At 30.0% G+C, this 18587-nt stretch overlaps 3 protein-coding genes across 3 annotated transcripts; 1 reads left to right on the top strand and 2 right to left on the bottom strand.

Annotated features, from left to right (window-relative positions):
- Positions 1-1999: 1999 nt before the first annotated feature.
- LOC113365331 (esterase B1-like) lies at positions 2000-13131 on the bottom strand. Its single transcript, XM_026606908.1, has 9 exons — positions 13006-13131; positions 8696-8830; positions 8450-8603; positions 7615-7806; positions 7288-7484; positions 4538-4721; positions 4273-4448; positions 3803-3938; positions 2000-2301 (listed from the first exon to the last, which is right to left on the bottom strand). The coding sequence occupies exons 1-9, from the start codon at positions 13129-13131 to the stop codon at positions 2000-2002; spliced, it is 1602 nt and encodes a 533-aa protein (XP_026462693.1).
- A 61-nt stretch (positions 13132-13192) lies between these two features.
- Positions 13193-14277, top strand: LOC113365330 (probable 28S ribosomal protein S23, mitochondrial). The gene is made up of 3 exons (XM_026606907.1): positions 13193-13679; positions 13750-13911; positions 13978-14277. The coding sequence occupies exons 1-3, from the start codon at positions 13636-13638 to the stop codon at positions 14249-14251; spliced, it is 480 nt and encodes a 159-aa protein (XP_026462692.1). The 5' UTR covers positions 13193-13635; the 3' UTR covers positions 14252-14277.
- Positions 14278-14525: 248 nt separating this feature from the next.
- LOC113365332 (piwi-like protein Siwi) lies at positions 14526-18586 on the bottom strand. The gene is given in 5 exon segments (XM_026606909.1): positions 14526-14790; positions 16334-16607; positions 16854-17022; positions 18508-18556; positions 18558-18586. Coding segments are annotated over 5 exon segments (786 nt in total).
- Position 18587: the final 1 nt, after the last annotated feature.

Below are 18587 nucleotides of genomic sequence, written 5' to 3'. Positions count from 1 at the left end.
TATTGATATTTCATTCAATGACAATTATATGAGTGTTGGTTGTGAAGATGGTCATATTAATATCGGTTAACAACAACAAGAGGATGCAGTCTCTAACCATAAACTCAACAAGCTGGGTATATATACATTTAATACGTTTATAATATGCTATTTCATGATCCTATCATATCAAGCACAAAATATATCATTTTAATTTCTTCTCGTATTTTTTAATTTGATATTGAATATTTGTTTTTATTTTTAGGCCTATAACATCACTAAAATAGTAGTAGAGAACATGGAATGTTTGGTGCAACAAATGATCATGGTTTTGTAGCCATCTGGGACGTAGTAAAGCGTAAAAAATCATTTATTTATTGCCAAAAAATCATTCATCTATTGCATCTGGCATTGCTTTATCACCCATTAATACCAATTTTTTGTTTCTGTTGGCTATGATCATTTAATTTGTATGTGTGATTTACGGACCAAGCAATCTGTTTGCAATCGTGAGTCACCATATGCTTTAACATCGGTTTGACATGTCAAGTGATGGAATAATGATGATGTGTGGTCATAGGAAAGGAGGAATATTGATTTATGATTTACGGAATAATAAAGAACCTTTACTGAATTTATCAGAGCATACTGGAGTCGTATCATCAGTAGCATTTCAACATGCTGTAAGAGATAATAATGAAGAAAAAGGCCATGAAACTAGCATAGAACAAAATTTGTCATCGGACAATATAAGCATTGAAAAAGTCAGTACATCTGATGAACAACAAGATGATAGTTTTCTCAATCTTTTGGATGATATGAAAGAAAATACTTATGTATCTCCGAACATTTTACAAACTCCAGCCAAATGTGAAATTGATACTTTTATGAATGACCTAACTAGTCCCAAAGTAAGTGAACCAGATTTGTTGTTAAAAAATTTGACACCAAAGGAATGCCGAAACCTTAAATCGTCCAATATTAACTCTAATGAATATCTATCACCACTACCTTCAATAAATTATGAAACAGCTTCTAGAAATGAAATATTTAAATCTACACCAATTCCAGAAGAACTGAAAAAAGGAGAAGCTAAAGAATATTTAAATTGTGAAGTAAACAATGCTGATTATTTGGTTTTAAAAAATGAGGTTGAAGATATGAAAAAACATATGATGCAAATGATAGAAATGCACAAATCTAGCATGTTACGTTTGCACATGTTACTTTGCACGCAACATATAGAACTTATGAATAAACTTGATAGTGGATCGATAACTACAGATACAATGCAATTGAAAAAGGAAATAAAAAGATTACAAGATGAAAATGAAATTTTGAGTTATGAAAATGGAATTATGAGATCAGAACGAGATAAGTATTTATCAGAGCCAATTTCTTCAAATGGCATTGATGATTGATTTTAATTGCTTACATTGTTGTATATTTACTATAAATATTTTAAGCTAATCATAGTGATTAAATTGTTAATATATGTTATTTAATAACTGAAGGCATGTGTGCAAATCATTCAATTTTGCATGCTTTATTTATATTATAAATATTATTATATTTATATATACTGAAAAATAAATCAGAAATTTTGTTTTTGTTAAAATTATCTATACCTTTTTACTTTCATCTGTAAAAATCCTGGTTCATGGAAATCCTTGGCTTTCTCAGTTACAGTGGTCGCCATTATATACTTGTTTCACTAGTTTTGCATCACACGTTACACTTTTATGAAGCAACTAAATTTTTTTTATATGTGGATCCGATTCATATAATGGTCCAATGTTCGGAAAATTGACATTTGCAAAAGTTGTTTCTTGTTAATTTACTATTATAAACTGCATTTCAACTGAATTTTAATGGTTAAATCAAAGTCTGTCATAATAACTAGTTCGATTTTGATTGCTGAAAAAGCAGATTTGATAATTAAAATTTAGATAATTTTTATTTGAAACAACTATTGATGTAAAAAGATAATATATTGAATCAATAATAACTAAGGCTCTTCTTAACGTGACGTAATTTTATTCGATCGTGAATATAAATCATCCCAAAAATTAATATCATCTTTTTGTAACATATATTTTATGTCCACTGAATTATTTGTAATATCTACATAAGCTTCGTTTTCACTGTACAGAGGCCAATGTGCAGTTTGCAATTCTGAGTCATATGGTCGACCCAATAATGCAAAAGTTGTCCAAGCAGAAGCAAGAAATTCAGAAGTATTCCGTTCGACTGTACCACTTTCATAACATTTAGCATGCTTTGGTTTAAACAAATATTGTACATCGTCCGCATGGCATGTACCTATAAATTATTTAAAATAAACATGTAAATATATACGCGTATATGTTTAGCGCACATTTCATTTTTATAAACTTTGATTAATGCTTTTTATTTGAACACTTCTCACAAGGGGCGTGATAGGCTTTTTAAAGATTTTTACACCCCCCCTCCCTCTCGGTTATACGTGGTGATTTTAAAAATTACCTCCCCCCTCCAAACATCACTTGTATGATTCAGTACTTTTTAAGAAATCGCTAGCTGAATTGATGTTGGTTTTCAATTTAACTTTTGATTATAAAAAAGTGCCTTGAACCCGATCATATCTCAATCAATTTAAAATTAATTTTGTACTCTAGAGTAAACAGCTGTTTAGTATTGAGCAGGCTTGCAACGAATAGTATATTCGGCAAAATGCCGAATACCGAATATTCGGCATGCTCCAGAGACCGAATACCGAATATTCGGCAACTATTCGGCAGGTTTTTGGCGCCTGTATGAATGTAATTACTATTCAGTAGTTGTTATATTACTAAAATGCTACATGTTTATTTAAGTTTTTGCCTAAATTTGCAACTACTATACGGTTACTCTTTGTCATTTAGAATTATTGTCATCATTTATACTATTCGGCCGAATACCGAAATAAAAGGAAAATAAATGGTAAAATCATGAATAAAGCGATTCTTTACATATATGTAAATGTATTTCTTAAACATTTAATATTTTTCTTTATAAACTCAATATTTTTTTTTATATATTAGGAATGCTAATCGCAATAAAATATATAAAAAATGATCAAAAATATTTATATATTTTAGAAAGCCAATAATAGCTCTTTATTTGGAAATGCTTATATTGAGTATAATGAATGACTTTACTGTATTGATACAATACATGTGTTTAACCATTAAATGATTCATATTAAATAAAAATAATAATAATAATAATTAAATAATAATAAATAATAAATAAATAAAGTAACTTGTGAATATTCAGAAAAAAGTTCTTTGCGTATTCATTTGTAATCTCAGAAGTCGATAAAGTTTAAATTATTATATATACAATAACAAAATCATTTCTTCATATCATATTATGTAAACTAAACACTTCCAAAGACAGATCCATCGCGAACTCTTTATCGCTTAAAAGATAAAACACCAACAATGAGCGGCGGCGTCGCCTTTGATTTTAACTATTCAGTATTCGGCCGAATAGTTAGTTTATATTCTGTATTCGGCCGAATATTTGGTGCAAGCCTCGTATAGAGTTATAATCAGATTAACGAACATTTTTTCGTCAGTATTTTCGTAAAAAATCCTGAACTGATTTCAAAAATTCAAAAACCTTTCGAATAATATTGAAATAAGAATGCATTGGTCAAGCTTATGCATAATTAACTGTTTTTTTTGTACTAGTTTAAAATATGGTTTTAAAATTACGATTTGAAACTATAAATTTTATAACAAATTTAATATTGGAGTTCAGAAAACAGAAAAAATAAAAAGTTACTTTCAATACTAACCTGGAACATTTCCGCACATAACAGCCTTAAAAACATTATTTTTGGCGTCAACAGCAAATCTATACAGATACACAGGCCCGTCATGAGATCGTGCTGTCCTTATAGCAGCATGCACAAATAATTTATCAGAGAGAAGCTGAGAAAATTGATAGAATTACAAACATAATTTTTGTTCTAATGTAAAATGAAATAATGCTAGATGATATATGCGTTATATTCTAAATTCTTAAAATACAGAGTTGTGCGCTCAGCGCTTTTAGATACCAAAGAAAAGTAAATTAGTAAATAATTAGTTACTTGTTGTGGATTATATTTTATAAAGGACTGATTTGATTCAAATATTGAGAGCTCATAATACTAGGCGCGCTGTGCTATTAAAATGTTGTCCATTGTCTTAACTCTTGCCACATTAAAACTCTCTATAGTATTATATAATGATGTATATTTATAATAGGCAAATTTTTACTTACCTTTATATACATATCTATATTTTCAATATTCGGCTCAGAATTACTGAAATAATGTTTTTTAATATTGTTAGCTAATTCCTTAGTTAATGCCTCTTGAACATTCAAGTTAAGTTCTTGTGGCAAAAGACACGTAAAGTCTCCAAGACTTGAAAGAATCGTCGGATTGTTCATAGTCTCTAAAACATTGGGAATCGTACATATAAAACTACAAAAGTTAAAAAAAGTATACTAGTATGCAATATTATATCAAGGAATTTTACATTACCTTTGTATAACAGAAGAGCCTCGTGTGATGTAATTCCTGTGATGAATGGCATGCCCAATCCCCAACCCCAACCTTTCTTTCTTTTGGTAGCAAGTTCTAACGGATGTGCTGGAAGAAAACACTGTTCATTTTCGTATGGTTCAACCACTGGTCCAAAAGGGAATAGCACATATGTGCGTCTTTCCTATAATTATTATATTAAATGAGAGCGTGATATTGATATCTATGCATCAATAATCTTAGGTTAAACACCTTATTTTATATATAAATCAATCAACAATATTATGATGTTATTTTAAATGAATTGAATGAACTTTGGGCAAAATATTAGGACATGTGGACTTTTTTTTCCAAATGTTGCAAAATATATCCAATGAAATGTGTTCAAAAACACAAATCAAGTGTATTACAGTTTGTATTTTCATATTCTGAGTTATAGTTATAGGGTATCTAACTATGTAAAATATAATATTACAAAAAAATTGCTATTCTACTTTTAATTTAATGAGAAGCATGCATTTCTCAAACGGTCAGTTGTGCAGTAGATAGGTGCACATGTATATATATATATATATATATATATATATATAAATATATATACAGGGCCGGTCCTGCCTTGTATGCGATGCATGCAAAAAATGCGGGCGCAAGCCTTAGGGGGCGCCAAAACCAGTTTTGGGTATTAAATTTATAATATATCATTTATATTTCTTATTATTCATATAAAATCTAGAATATTTAATAAATTATAATAAACAAATCTAACTTAACTAGAGATACGGAGACACAAAAAGCATATTTATTTTGCAATGTGATATCAGTAGAAACAATTAACTGATTAATAATTCTGCAAATTAGTAAATGACAGCTTTGTTTATTGCTTAATTTACTTATTCAATTTTTTCTTTGTTTGAAGTCACCGTGGAATCGAAAAAGAAATTATCTAGTGTTCAATCCCATAAGCGTAAACCTGCGAAATATGAAATTAATTATTGGGCATTATTGACGAAAAATTGCGAGCTGATTTAGTTGAAACAGAACTTTTTAAAAAATATAAACAAATTATAATCGGGATAATGAAAAATGGGGAGTCAGTGCTTAAAAAATGGCATGTTTATTCCGAGAAATTGAATTGTAACTTTTGTTTTTGTTGCAAATATTTCGCATCTGATGAACTTTGAAAGACATGCGTGGTTAGGGTTATGGAAATGGAACAAATATGAAAAATGAAAGCAAAATTTACTTTGGAACGAAAATCTTAAGGCTTTTTTATACCTAGTGGTGTCAATATTCTGAATTTAATAATTATTAACTATGCAGAAATAATACATACCAAATATAATTAGTTTTGTTCAATATAGTTCAAGAAATGTGTAATTTCTTTGCATTTTTTACTGATTATTGGATAATACTTCTAAAATACGTTAACAATTGATCTGAATATGACGGGAAAGCAAGGATGAATACAATTCGGCTCTTACGATATCAATAAGAAGAAGTTTACGACGCAATTTTGGATATTGTAAATAATGAAAGATTAAATTAATGTAAAATTAAAAAAAAATCCAACATGAAATACGAATGTTATGATCGAAAATGAAAAGCTAGTTTTTTTTAGTTTTCTTGGCATGATTTGCTCAATAGAATAAATAGCATAATAAATAAGTAAAATGTTTCAAAACCCAAATATTAAAAATGCAATACTTTAAAAATAATTTAAAATTTTAAAATATCTGATTATAATCAACCCACGAATAGCCTAGATTTTCTAAATAAATTTAAAATCAATGTATTTTATACGCTTTTAGATTATATCTAATTTTTTTGTACTAAAACCAGAATAATTAAAAATTAATTTTTAAAAAAATATGTGATTCTTATATAATTTTAATAATAAACTGTTAAAACAGTTAAAATTAATAGGGGGAGGGCGCTAAAAAAAGAGTTGCATGCTGGCGCTAAGGACCCCAGGACCGGCCCTGTATATATATATATATATATATTGAAATGAATAAAACAGCCAATGCGTCGAATGTAAACAATTTAATTTATTTTTTATACGTTTCGAGACTAGATGTGTCTCATCATTCAGCTAAAAGAAATTTACAATATAAAGAAAAGGTTTCAAAAAAATGAATTTATACAATGGAAAAATTAATTGAAAAAACAACAAATTATACACACCAGATCAGGAAAAACCCACTTTACTAAAACATTTTACAACACCACAATCACATGACACTACTGTAGGAAAACAAAAATAATTTACGAAAAGACCGAAAAAGGTAGATGTAAAAATGTATAAAATACATAATTATTTGTTTTCAAAGCATAGCAACACGAATGGACTAAGAATGCGTCGAGAGACGTGTAGACGGCTATGCGACCAACACGCGTGCATGTGGGAAGGGATATCAGGGGTGTAGTATGGCGTCAGATTTACAGAAATTAATTATATTTTGATAACTTTCTGAGAGTAAGCTAGAAGAACTGCGTTTGTTAACACAATTAGAATGTAAAAAGATGAAACGAAAAAAACGAAAAAAAAAAAGATGAAAAAAAAAAAAAAAAGATGAAAAAAAAAAACGAAAAATGATCAAGATATATATATATATATATATATATATATATGTATATGTACATATATATGTATATTATTGTATATACATATATATATATCATATGGAATTAGTCAGTTAATATTTATGATTTTTGAAAAACAACTGATTTTATATTAATATTTACAAAACCTGTGGAGTTAGAAGAGTTTCTTGTCTTTGTACAATCTGTTTGGCATCAGCTTCTAATAAAATATTCAATGCCTCTTTTTGGCCCAATTCGTGAGTCCAGCCGAATCGTTCTGCCAATAACAGCGAACGTTTGGGATCGCTTACTGATCGGTGATTAAATGCTGAGCCGCTCTGAGCGATTGCTTTGTGAAATAGACCTATATTAAAAAACAAAATTAAAATAAGGTATAAAATGTAACACTGGTTGTGTATAAAATTAAGTCTTATATAACTGGTTGCCATTGAAATATCTTAAATACAATTATATTAAATAATTAAAATAATTAACTTCAGACATCGGTGATAGCATATGCATATGCACACTGCAAGCGCCGGCACTTTCGCCAAATAATGTTACATTATTAGAATCACCACCAAAGTGATGTATATTTTTCTTTACCCATTTTAATACCAGAACTTGATCTTTCATTCCTGCATTTCCTGGCACATTTAACTCAGGATCTGAAAAGCTTAGGAAACCTATAACAAATAAAATATCATGATAACAATAGAAATCATTTATTTTCACTGATGTATCCTCACTTCTGAGAACGAAAATTGAAATATTAAATTAGTGGATTTTTTTTAACAATACATTGCACATTTATTACATTAGGTAACAAATGTAAATAACTTTGTAACTCCCGGTATACGTTGCGCGTACATTACATTTAGTTAACATTTGTTATATAACTTTGTGACATAAAATGTTACAATATGGCAACAAGTAGTGTTTACTGGGATTATTGAAATATAAATATCGGGTTATGAAAATTTTGCACTTTGTTCATATTTTTGTCCATCATATCTAATAGCAAATTATAGTTTCTTATTAGAAATTAAATTAATTCTTTGCGAGCGCTGCTATACACAAGTCGACATGCATATATTTATATATGTTGCTTAACTCTATAATATTGATTAACTTACAGTTATATAAATATGCCAATGAAAATCTTAAAACTGTTCAATGTTTAAAATTTACTTTTTTTTAAATGTTAAAAAACTGATTAAAAATCGAGAAACACCAGATATTCCTGCCCTTAAGCATTTTGAAGGCCGGCGTATATCACAAGTTCAAATTTACATTTGAAAAATAAAAATGTTTGGAAAAATAACTTACCAAAAGCGCCCAAACGGTAATTAAACGTGACTACAACTACATTGTTAGCTACGAGATAATCAGGTCCATACAAATCTGAAGAGCTGGTACCTCGCATAAATCCTCCACCAAATATGTAAACCATGACCGGGCACAGCCTCGTGGAAGGTTTTATCTGATCAAAAATCAGTTTATCGAATATATAATTATAATTATTAAAACTTAAGTTATTAATTATTAAAACTTAAGTTTTACAAGTATACGTACTTCTTTGGTATAAATATTCAAAGTTAGGCAATCTTCCGAGCCCACATAACGTTTACTTAAGGTCTCCTGTTGGGAGCATGGCAATGCAGGCACACATTGCAAATTTTTGGTTGGGGATACTAATTCGACTGGATCCTAGAAGAAAAATTCAAAAACATTATTATATATATTATATAATTCGCTTTACACGGTTTTTGAAAATGTATTTTTAACGAAATGTATTAATTTAGCATTATCGCATGATCCATATTTTTTTAACGGAATGTATTAATTTAGCATTATTACGTGAAATTTTAAACCTTAAATTATTAACTATATCTATAATAGCATTTTCATTGTTTTATTGTCATTTTTTTTAAATTTTCATTCTGCAATCTTTAAAAATAATTACATTTAGCAGAGAATAAAAAAAACTAACTGCAAAATACGAATTCTTACTAGCTTATAATAGTCTACGCTATGATGGAAATAGGTAGACTCCCCGTTTCATGACCAAAACTAAATTTTATGTGCGTATAAGAAAGTTTGTTTAAAGTACCAAAAAAGAGCAGTACTCTTTTTAAACTTTGTTTCTAATTAGTATTTATATAAATGATTGCGTAAATTTATTTAAGGTGATCGAATAACAGTATTATTTTTTATTGAAATAAATTTATTAAAAGTGCACATGTTTCATAATATATATACATTGATATTTATTTTTGCCTTCTCGTAGGGTAAGTTAGTAATCGCAAAAAAGTTGAAAATGAAAATTTTTATATATCTTTACATTTTGGCATACCTTTAAAAAATGAATGTATTTGTGTGTGTGTGTGTGTTTGGATACAAATTTTCGTCGACTATTTCGTGAACACTGATCAACCGATTTGAATCATTCAAAAAACATTCGATTCGCATTGACGACGAGAAGTGCTGATTAGTTTTGGCAGGGGCAGCTCCAGCCGTTTTGAAGATACGGGACAAAAAGTGCTAAAAATGGTAATACAGTTTTTGAGATAACGGAGCGTCCGATTTGAATGATTCGAAAAATATTTTATTTGTATTGACAAAATGAAAAACCGTTAAAATTTTTGAGAAGATGGGCATAGCGGTCTCGGAGATCTAATAAGTAAAAAAAAAAGTAAAACAAAATTCATTTGGCGGTCAATGATATTTACATATGCACATTAAATTATCAGTTATTTTATGAAAATTTTAATAATAGGAACTAATTTTATTTACATTTCTTTGGGTTCTGTACCAATGTTTATCCGTTAAGGTGCGCCCTAACCTGGCGCACCTTATTATGTGATATTGCTATAGGTGCGTCCACACCTAACGAACGAACACCTAACGAAAAGAACGTACCAGAACGAACGGCAACAGCATAGTGTGGACGCCACAACGATCACGAACGAACATAAACAAACATGGCGAGCAATGTTCCGCAACTTGTCGGTACATCAAAGGGAATTGTTCGTTCATGTTTGAACTCGTATGTGCAGTGTGGACGCTACCACGAATGTAGAAAAACATTTTTCTTTTTTGATGTTAAAATGTGCAGTCCTGCATTAGTTTATGTTGTGTTTATTACAAGATATTGCTGTTATTGACAAATTTTGTAAATATGATGACTTTAAATAATTTTGCTCTTTCCCGCCACTTTAAATAAAAAATCTGACATTTCACGGTACATCCTCGAACAAAAAGATTCAAGCCCTCACTGCTTTGAGGCGTTTGTTTGGAATTTTTCGCGTTCGTTCGTGTTCCTGTTCGTTCTTCTTTGTATTTTCTTGTTCGACATGTTCGTTCGTGTTTGTTCGTTAGGTGTGGACGCACCTCAAGGTTTTCAACTTGTCGGTATATCAAAGAAAATTGTTCGTTCATGTTTGTATTCGTATGTGGTTCGTTCTGGTACGTTCATTTGTGTTCGTTCGTTAGGTGTGGACGCGCACCTTATTATGTGATATTGCTATTGTTGATAAATTTTGTAAATTTGATCACTTGAAATAATTTTTCCCTTTCCGTCCACTTTAACTAATAAAACTGATGTTTCACGGAACATTCTCGAACAAAGAAGATTCAAGCCCTCACTGCTTTAAAGCTCGAGTTCGTTTGGAATGATTCGTCTTCAGGTGCGTCCACACCTAACGAACGAACACGAACGAACATGTCGAACAAGAAAATACAAAGAAGAACGAACAGGAACACGAACGAACGCGAAAAATTCCAAACGAACAGGAACACGAACGAACGCGAAAAATTCCAAACGAACTTAAACAAGCGCTTAAGGGGGGCGATACATGTAATCGCCTTAATTTTAACCATTTTTTGAGGACTTTTTAAACTAGGAAGGAATGACTGAATCTTTTTGAACTTTTTTAGGGTTATTTATTATATATTAAAATACACAAAAAAAATTTTTATTTAATTTTTTTTTTTAAATGGCTGCCGTAAAAATAAATCTGCCAAGACCCTTTCGGAAAACGCCATCAATTTGCGGGCGTTCTCACTTTTCGTACGGTGATTTGAAATCAAAAAAATTAGTTTGTACGTGTTCATAAAACATATCTTCTAGTTAAACCAAAAAAAAATTAAAAAAGTCACAAAATCGTAAATTGGCACACCTCAGAAAAAAAAGTTCGATTTTTCACCTTTTTTTCAATGGTTTTTTTTGGTAAAAGGGTTAATTTTTGAAATTTTTTTTGGAATGTTTGAGGTTTAACTAGAAGCTATTACTGTAAAGTAGATGTGTGCAAAATTTCATTGGAATCGGTTGAGAACTTTTTGAGTTATCCCGCCCGCAAATTTCAAAAATGTCGTTTTGAGAAAAACGCGTTTAAAGTTTTGACACAGAAACAGATAAGAGTACAATAGCACTCAAGCGTCGAGTTGAGGCGTGGCACTTAAATGAGTTTTTTTTGTATAAATAATGATAATTTTGTTTTGAATATTTACAGGCATATTTTTGAGATGTTATTGTAACGATTTATGAAAGAAAAAAAAAATCGATTTTTTTTTTCTAGTTACATGTATCGCCCCCCTTAAGAGCAGTGAGCGCTTGAATTTTCGTTGTTCGTAGACGTTCCGTGAAACGTCAGTTTTATTATTGATATGGATGTAAGCTTTAATCATACGGCATTTTCACTTGTTTTTGTGTGATTTTTATTCGTGTATATTTTGTAAATATACCGTAAATAAATTATTCAATTAATTTCACTCAGTTTTTGTATTTAATATTTATATTTTGAGTCGTTTTCTTTCCTCAGCATTCATATTCGGAGCAAGCTGAACATTCCAGGCTTGAGCCTAACTATACTCAATTTTCAAACTCTCATCCTCAACATATATGTTGAATGTCTATGTATGATAACAAGTTTAATATTTACTTGTAAAGACTGCAATTTCTTCTTTACTGCAGCTTCTGACATCCCAAACGTTCTGCCTACACTTTCCCAAGCATCGTTTTATTTTTCTAATAATTTTATAAAAAGGGTCTTTAGTCTCCCATATTATAGGAAAAAAAATATTATTAAATTATTAAAATTATTAAAACAAAAATGTTCGTTTGCGTTCGTTGAGACGTCCACACTGCAAATACGAGTACCAACACAAACGAACAATTCCCTTTGATGTACCGACAAGTTGCGGAACATTGCTCGCCATGTTTGTTTATGTTCGTTCGTGACGTCGTGGCGTCCACACTATGCTGTTGCCGTTCGTTCTGGCACGTTCGTTAATGTTCGTTCGTGTTCGTTCGTTAGGTGTGGATGCACCTTTCGTTCGTGTTCGTGTTCGTTTTTCTTTGTATTTTCTTGTTCGTCATGTTCGTTCGTGCTCGTTCGTTATAGCCCGCTCCACTGCACGAACGCGCACGGTGAATCCTGTTTTTGACATGCGCGAGGTTTGCTTTTGCTCGCAATAATTTAGTCTGCGCACATTGCGAACAGATTCGCCGATTCGCCGTACAGATTCGTGCAATGGTGCGGGCCATAATGACGGTGAAGGATGGGTGAAGGCACCTTTAGATCCGACGCGCGCTAAGTTCAAAATTTCCAGAATATTTCAAAAGATAATAGAAAATTCCAGAAAGTCAAATGCTTTTAAAAATTTCAAAATTCTCTAAAATTTAATTTTTTCAAAGTTTGAAAATCATTTTCAATCTTTTTTAAGATTTAAATTTTCGGTATAAGGCACAATGCCATGCGCCACTAGTTCGTTCAATGTATTTGTTATTCATTATATTGAAAATTGAAAGAATGTATTTTTCATTTTTTATACCGTGCTAAGCGGGGGATATGTGTAATATATATGCAAAATTCCATAATTACCTGAAACCGCAAACTTCCAACAGGAGTTTCTGCATATCTTATTCCTTTGAAACTATAATAATCAACACCGGTGCAGCTAACAGTTAATTGCCCTTGCACGGTTCCGTTCGCAGTGTCAACAAACATATTCATAACTTTTTTTATTTTCATCACTTTATTAATTAGCAACTGTGTAATCCACACCACACATTTTTTGAGTCATTGGCAGTAAAATTTAAACCGATATGATAATACAAAATTTATTCATATGGGAATTGAACTCAGTTGAACCTTGACATTAATTGAGATTACAATTAATGGTGCATTGAAAATCAGTTCACCAATATTAACACAAACTGAAAATAACCACAATGTAACATGAAATACAGTTTTTAGAAGTAAATAAATAGCAATTGATGAATGCATTATTGAATTCAGAATAAAAATAAACGTTTACACTTCATTTTTATTCAAAATTAATAATTTCACCAGAATAGAATATATGACTTCTAAATTTTGCATTAAATAATTCCTCACCTCAGTCTCAGATTTAAGGTTATATAAATATAACCTATAAAACGGAGTGGTTGTCAATTTAACTTGCATCATAAGTTTGGCTCATCTATGAAGTCAATGAAAAAATAAACAATCATGGCTAGTAGTAGACTAGAAAAAATTGGAACTATATTTAGCAGGTAACACCCATAAATAATAAATTAAAATATCCATCAATTATGTTTCGATCGTGAAATAATTGAATTTTAGAGTTGACGGTTTAATCAAAGCTAATGGCATGAAATGGAAAGAACGCCCGCTATGGTACGATATTTATAAAGCCTTTCCACCTGCACTTGAACCTAAATATGCACGTCCAGTTCCAAATCTTCCAATCCGTAATATATTCTATGAAGAAGATGTAATCAGAGCGTAAGTAAATACATATTTCAATCAGTACATTATAATTATTTTAAATTTTATTTGGCTCTGATTTAGGAAATTCCATAAAGGCAATAAACAATTACCTGGCTACAATTTATCAGATAGTTCACATAAAACAACTACACAAAAGTTTATAGTGATATTCAATCAATTAAAGAGCGACAATAAAACTCTTGATGATGACCAACTATTTAACACGGCTTTAGATTTGTTAGAGTCCGAGGTGGTTTCCAGAAAAGAAGCCACAACCAGGCCATTAGAGACTGTTGCAAAATCAGAATCAAAGTCTGAAGATATGAATGTTAATATAAAAGATTTATTTAAATAAAATGATGTATAGATATTAAAAATAAATAGTCAAGATTAATGCTAGTGTATTAACATACATGCTTTTATTATTATTATTTTATAAACTACAAAAACTTTATAAGTTATAATGTAATAATATCACAGTGAACAAAGGTTTACAATTACATTGCTATTAAGTCTATGAATAGAAAATCACATTAAACATGCGAATCAAACACATTCTACTAATTCACATGCAATAACTTAATTAAAGCAATATTTCATTGATATTGATTAACATTAATAGAAAATAATTATAAAAAGTACAAAGAGTCATCCAATTTACTATTTGGTGCCCTGTGCAAGCTTTGTCCAACCAAGTAAGCTAATTTATGTGCATATTGGCAGGGCGCTGGCACACGGCAAGTACCTGACCAATTATAGTACATATGGGTGAGCTTGTATGAAAGTCTTTGGATCTTATCGGGATCAAGCCCTAGTGTGTCATAAATGACATTGTAAGATGTTGGAGAAACAGTACCTTGGCGTACTGTTTGACTGACTAGGAAGAAATCGTACCTGAAAATAATGAGGTTGCCATTATTATTGAAATGATTTTTTTTGTCATGATTATGATAATATTGATTTCAATTTACAAGAACCAAGATTTATAATTGTGTTTTTAATAAATATGTAGTTATGTCATTTTATACATCATTAAAATAATTGTTTATAATAAGATTTTTTTTAATAAGTACTTATTTTAATTAAATAAATATATCAGTGGTATTCATGCATGTCATTATAAAATAGCAAAAGGTTTTGTAACGTGCCACAAAATCATATTATACTCTATTTTTATATCTATTCTATTCTATTACATTTCTAACGGTGATTCATTATTCCCTTCTTCATGAAAAAATGGCTTAAACTCTAAATGGTAATAAAATCTAAATGTTCTCAAATTACTTGCATCAATTCACAAACTTATCTGAAAACTTTACATGGCAACCACAAGTCGTTATTTTAGTTAATATTGTAAAATATTTATTGTTAGCAGTCTTTTCTTATTATTTATAAAGAAAAACAGATTACAGAAAAAATTAATATATAAAAGCAAAACAAGTGTTTCTACATAATGTCTTAAAAATACCTTACGTGGATGAAGTAATTAATAACCAGAGCGATACCCTTATAGAAAATTGAAGATCGTCCAAATGAGTTACTAAGACCAGTTTTCAATGTACCAGCAATAATAAGACAAAAAAAGTTAGCCTTAATTAGAAAATTACTCAGTGTAGATTTCTGAACAGTTTTAGCTCTATTTGAATCTTATTATACATTGCTATTAACATCAATAAAAAGAACTATTGGAGTGCATGGCATCAAATCCAAATGAGAGCCCATAGCCGCTAGACCTGCCTCCCAAAAATTTAATCAGTTTTTCATCTTGTCAATAGAAGTAAAATGTTTTTAAATTATTAAAATCGGACGCCCCGTTCTCATTTGTTTAAACCATATAAATAAAATTCAAAATTAAAAATCTTGGTACGTAACCCAATAAAATATACACAAAATCTGTACACATTATGAAAATCTCTATAAAATATCTGACAATTTGATGTGCATGTGTCTAATGATCATTTTTGACCGCCAAAACGCATTTTTTTAACTTATTTTTATTGAGAGTCCATGACCGTTAGACCTGCCTTCCCAAAAAGTTGATCAGTTTTTTATTTTGTCAATACAAGTAAAATGTTTTTTGAATTATTAAAATCGGGCGCTCCGTTCTCTTAAAAACTGAGTTACCGTTTTTGGTACTTTTGCCCCATATCTTGGGAACAGCTAAACCTTCCTTCGCCAAAAAACTAATCAGCACGTCTCTTTATCAATACGAATCGAATGTTTTTTTAATTATTCAAATCAGATGGTCCATGTTCCCGAAATCGTCAACGAAAATTTGTATCCACACACACACACACATCCATCCATTTTTTCTAAGGTTTGCCAAAATGTTCAAAAACCTTAGAAACGTAAAGATATATAAAAATGTTCATTTTCGATTTTTTTGCGATTACTTAACTTGCCCTGCAGAAAGTTAAAAATTGCAACTGATATTTACCTCTCTGGCAGTGTGATAACATCATCAACGACTGTTCCAGGTACTGGATTTTTTCTGTCAACTGAGAAAATTCTGGTATTGATACGCTTGCTCACAATTATGTATGCTAGTCGTACTGGTAAATTCCCATATTGTTCCTCAAGAAGATTAAGTACCAGCCTCACTTCTTGATTATGAACATAAGGAATTTGTCCATCGCCTACACCATCACGATAGAATACAATTCTTTGAGGCAACATTCCACCATTGGCTTGTTTATATTTAAGAAGAGCTTCTGCAAAATAAGATAATTGTATGTAGTTACTAAAATTTATTATTAAATTATAATTGTATTATATTGAATTATAAATTATTTATAATTATATCATAATAAATTATAAATTATTTATTATTATATAATAATTAATTATAATAATAAAATTATATTATAATTAATTATAATAATAATTAAACCACCATCATTTAGCTTTTTACACCCAGTAAAAATATTATTAAAAATAATAAATAAAAAATATCTTACTAGATATATTGACTACAAGATCATTAGCCAATTCTTCCCCACGAGCATGATGACTCACAGCTGAAAAGTATCGTGTTAAGCATCTATCTACAGATGCCACCAAAGCGCCATATGAAAGGGCTTTATTGGAGGAGTCATGGCATACATCAAAGCCAATGACCATAAGACCCTGTAATAAAATACATGATTATTATTATATTAAATACTTAAAATGTAATTTGCTACAATTCTATAAACCTATCTCATTAGAAATAAATATATGTTTAGAAAACAATAGCATGAAGAGTTTTCATGACTAATAAAATATCATAACAATAACATTTTAACCAAAAATCAAAACACTTAGAATATTTGTTGAAAATAAAATGAAAATTTTAAATTACTACTTAATTAAATTAAATAACCAAGAAGTCTTATTTCTTGAAATCTTAGAGCAATTGTGTTATTATTTTTGACTGTGGTCCTAGAAATGTTATTCATGATTACGGTTCTATCAAATGAACAAAAGTAATAACTAGCTGTAAGTGAAATTCTGTCTTAAGGCAATTAAAGCATCGCGCCTTAAGGCAAATTGCGGGAACTTCCCGTACCAAAAATTAATATTTTTTTAAAAACAATTAACATTTTTGAAAAAAATTTTACTTCGAAAAAATAAGATTTTTGAGAAACTATAAATTGGACAAAAATTACTTTTTTTTGAAAAAAAAAAAATTAATTTTTTTTTTTTTAAATTTTTTTTTGAAAAAAATTTTTTTCCTTTATTTTGACATATTTTGGAAGATCTAAACTTTTTTCAAAGCAATCGTACTGCTTTAACTTCATAAAGACAAACTATCAAAGTGCGTAAGCGCCGCGCCGCTGTCTAACGCATAAGCATTGGTACGGAACCCATAGAAAAGTAAAAAAAAAATTATACCTATTGTTAAAATCTCTATAAAATATCTGATAATTTGATGTGCATATGTCTAATGATCATTTTTGACCGCCAAATGGCATTTTTTTTTACTTTTTTCATTAGATATCCGAAACCGCTAGACCTGCCTCGATGAAAATTTGATCGGTACTTCACCTTGTCAATACAAGTAAAATGTTTTTGAATTATTAAAATCGGACGCTCCGTTTTCTTAAAAACTGAGTTACCGTTTTTGGCACACTTTTTGCCCCGTATCTTCGGAACGGCTAGACCTGCCTTCGCCAAAAACTAATCAGCACGTCTCCTTATCAATACGAATCGAATGTTCTTTGAATTATTCAAATCGGTTAATCGGTGTTCTCGAAATCGTCGACGAAAATTTGTATCCGCACATACATACACACACATACATACATACATACATGCACACACACACACACATACATCCATTTTTTCAAAAGTATGCCAAAATATTCAGAAACCTTTGAAACGTCGAGAAATGCAAAAATTTTCATTTTCGATTTTTTTGCGATTACTATAACTTTCCCTACGGGAAGTTAAAAATTAACCACAATTTCATCAAAGCTCTAAGAGTGCACTTAAAAGCCCATAATTTCCAAGTTACGTGATATAATTTTTTTTTCCGATTTCTAGACATATACTCACAGACGTCTGCAAACAATGCAACACAGAAAAAAATCCCCAAAACCACTTTTTTTAAATAGTACATTATATACTTACTGTTATGGGGATTTCCACAGACCAAGGAGCCCCGCCCATTTGCAATTCATCTGAATAGAACTTTTGTAGCTATAGACATA

This window comes from Ctenocephalides felis, unplaced genomic scaffold (assembly GCF_003426905.1).
Source record: "Ctenocephalides felis isolate EL2017-DRISC unplaced genomic scaffold, ASM342690v1 CF-g0.4_SCAFFOLD_00897, whole genome shotgun sequence".
In the NCBI taxonomy this organism is placed as follows: domain Eukaryota; kingdom Metazoa; phylum Arthropoda; class Insecta; order Siphonaptera; family Pulicidae; genus Ctenocephalides; species Ctenocephalides felis.
This window is presented reverse-complemented; position numbering and strand designations above follow the sequence as displayed.

What these genes read in the sequence shown, in the direction of transcription:
- LOC113365331 (XM_026606908.1), bottom strand. Translation starts at nt 13,131, where the DNA reads ATGTTTGTTGACACTGCGAACGGAACCGTGCAAGGGCAATTAACTGTT. An exon ending in AAACTCTTCTAACTCCACAG is followed by an intron (nt 4,722 to 7,287) that starts GTTTTGTAAATA and finishes TAATAATTATAG; the next exon opens with GAAAGACGCACATATGTGCT. An exon ending in TATGTGCGGAAATGTTCCAG is followed by an intron (nt 2,302 to 3,802) that starts GTTAGTATTGAA and finishes AATAATTTATAG; the next exon opens with GTACATGCCATGCGGACGAT.
- LOC113365330 (XM_026606907.1), top strand. Translation starts at nt 13,636, where the DNA reads ATGGCTAGTAGTAGACTAGAAAAAATTGGAACTATATTTAGCAG. An exon ending in ATTGGAACTATATTTAGCAG is followed by an intron (nt 13,680 to 13,749) that starts GTAACACCCATA and finishes ATTGAATTTTAG; the next exon opens with AGTTGACGGTTTAATCAAAG. An exon ending in GAAGAAGATGTAATCAGAGC is followed by an intron (nt 13,912 to 13,977) that starts GTAAGTAAATAC and finishes GCTCTGATTTAG; the next exon opens with GAAATTCCATAAAGGCAATA.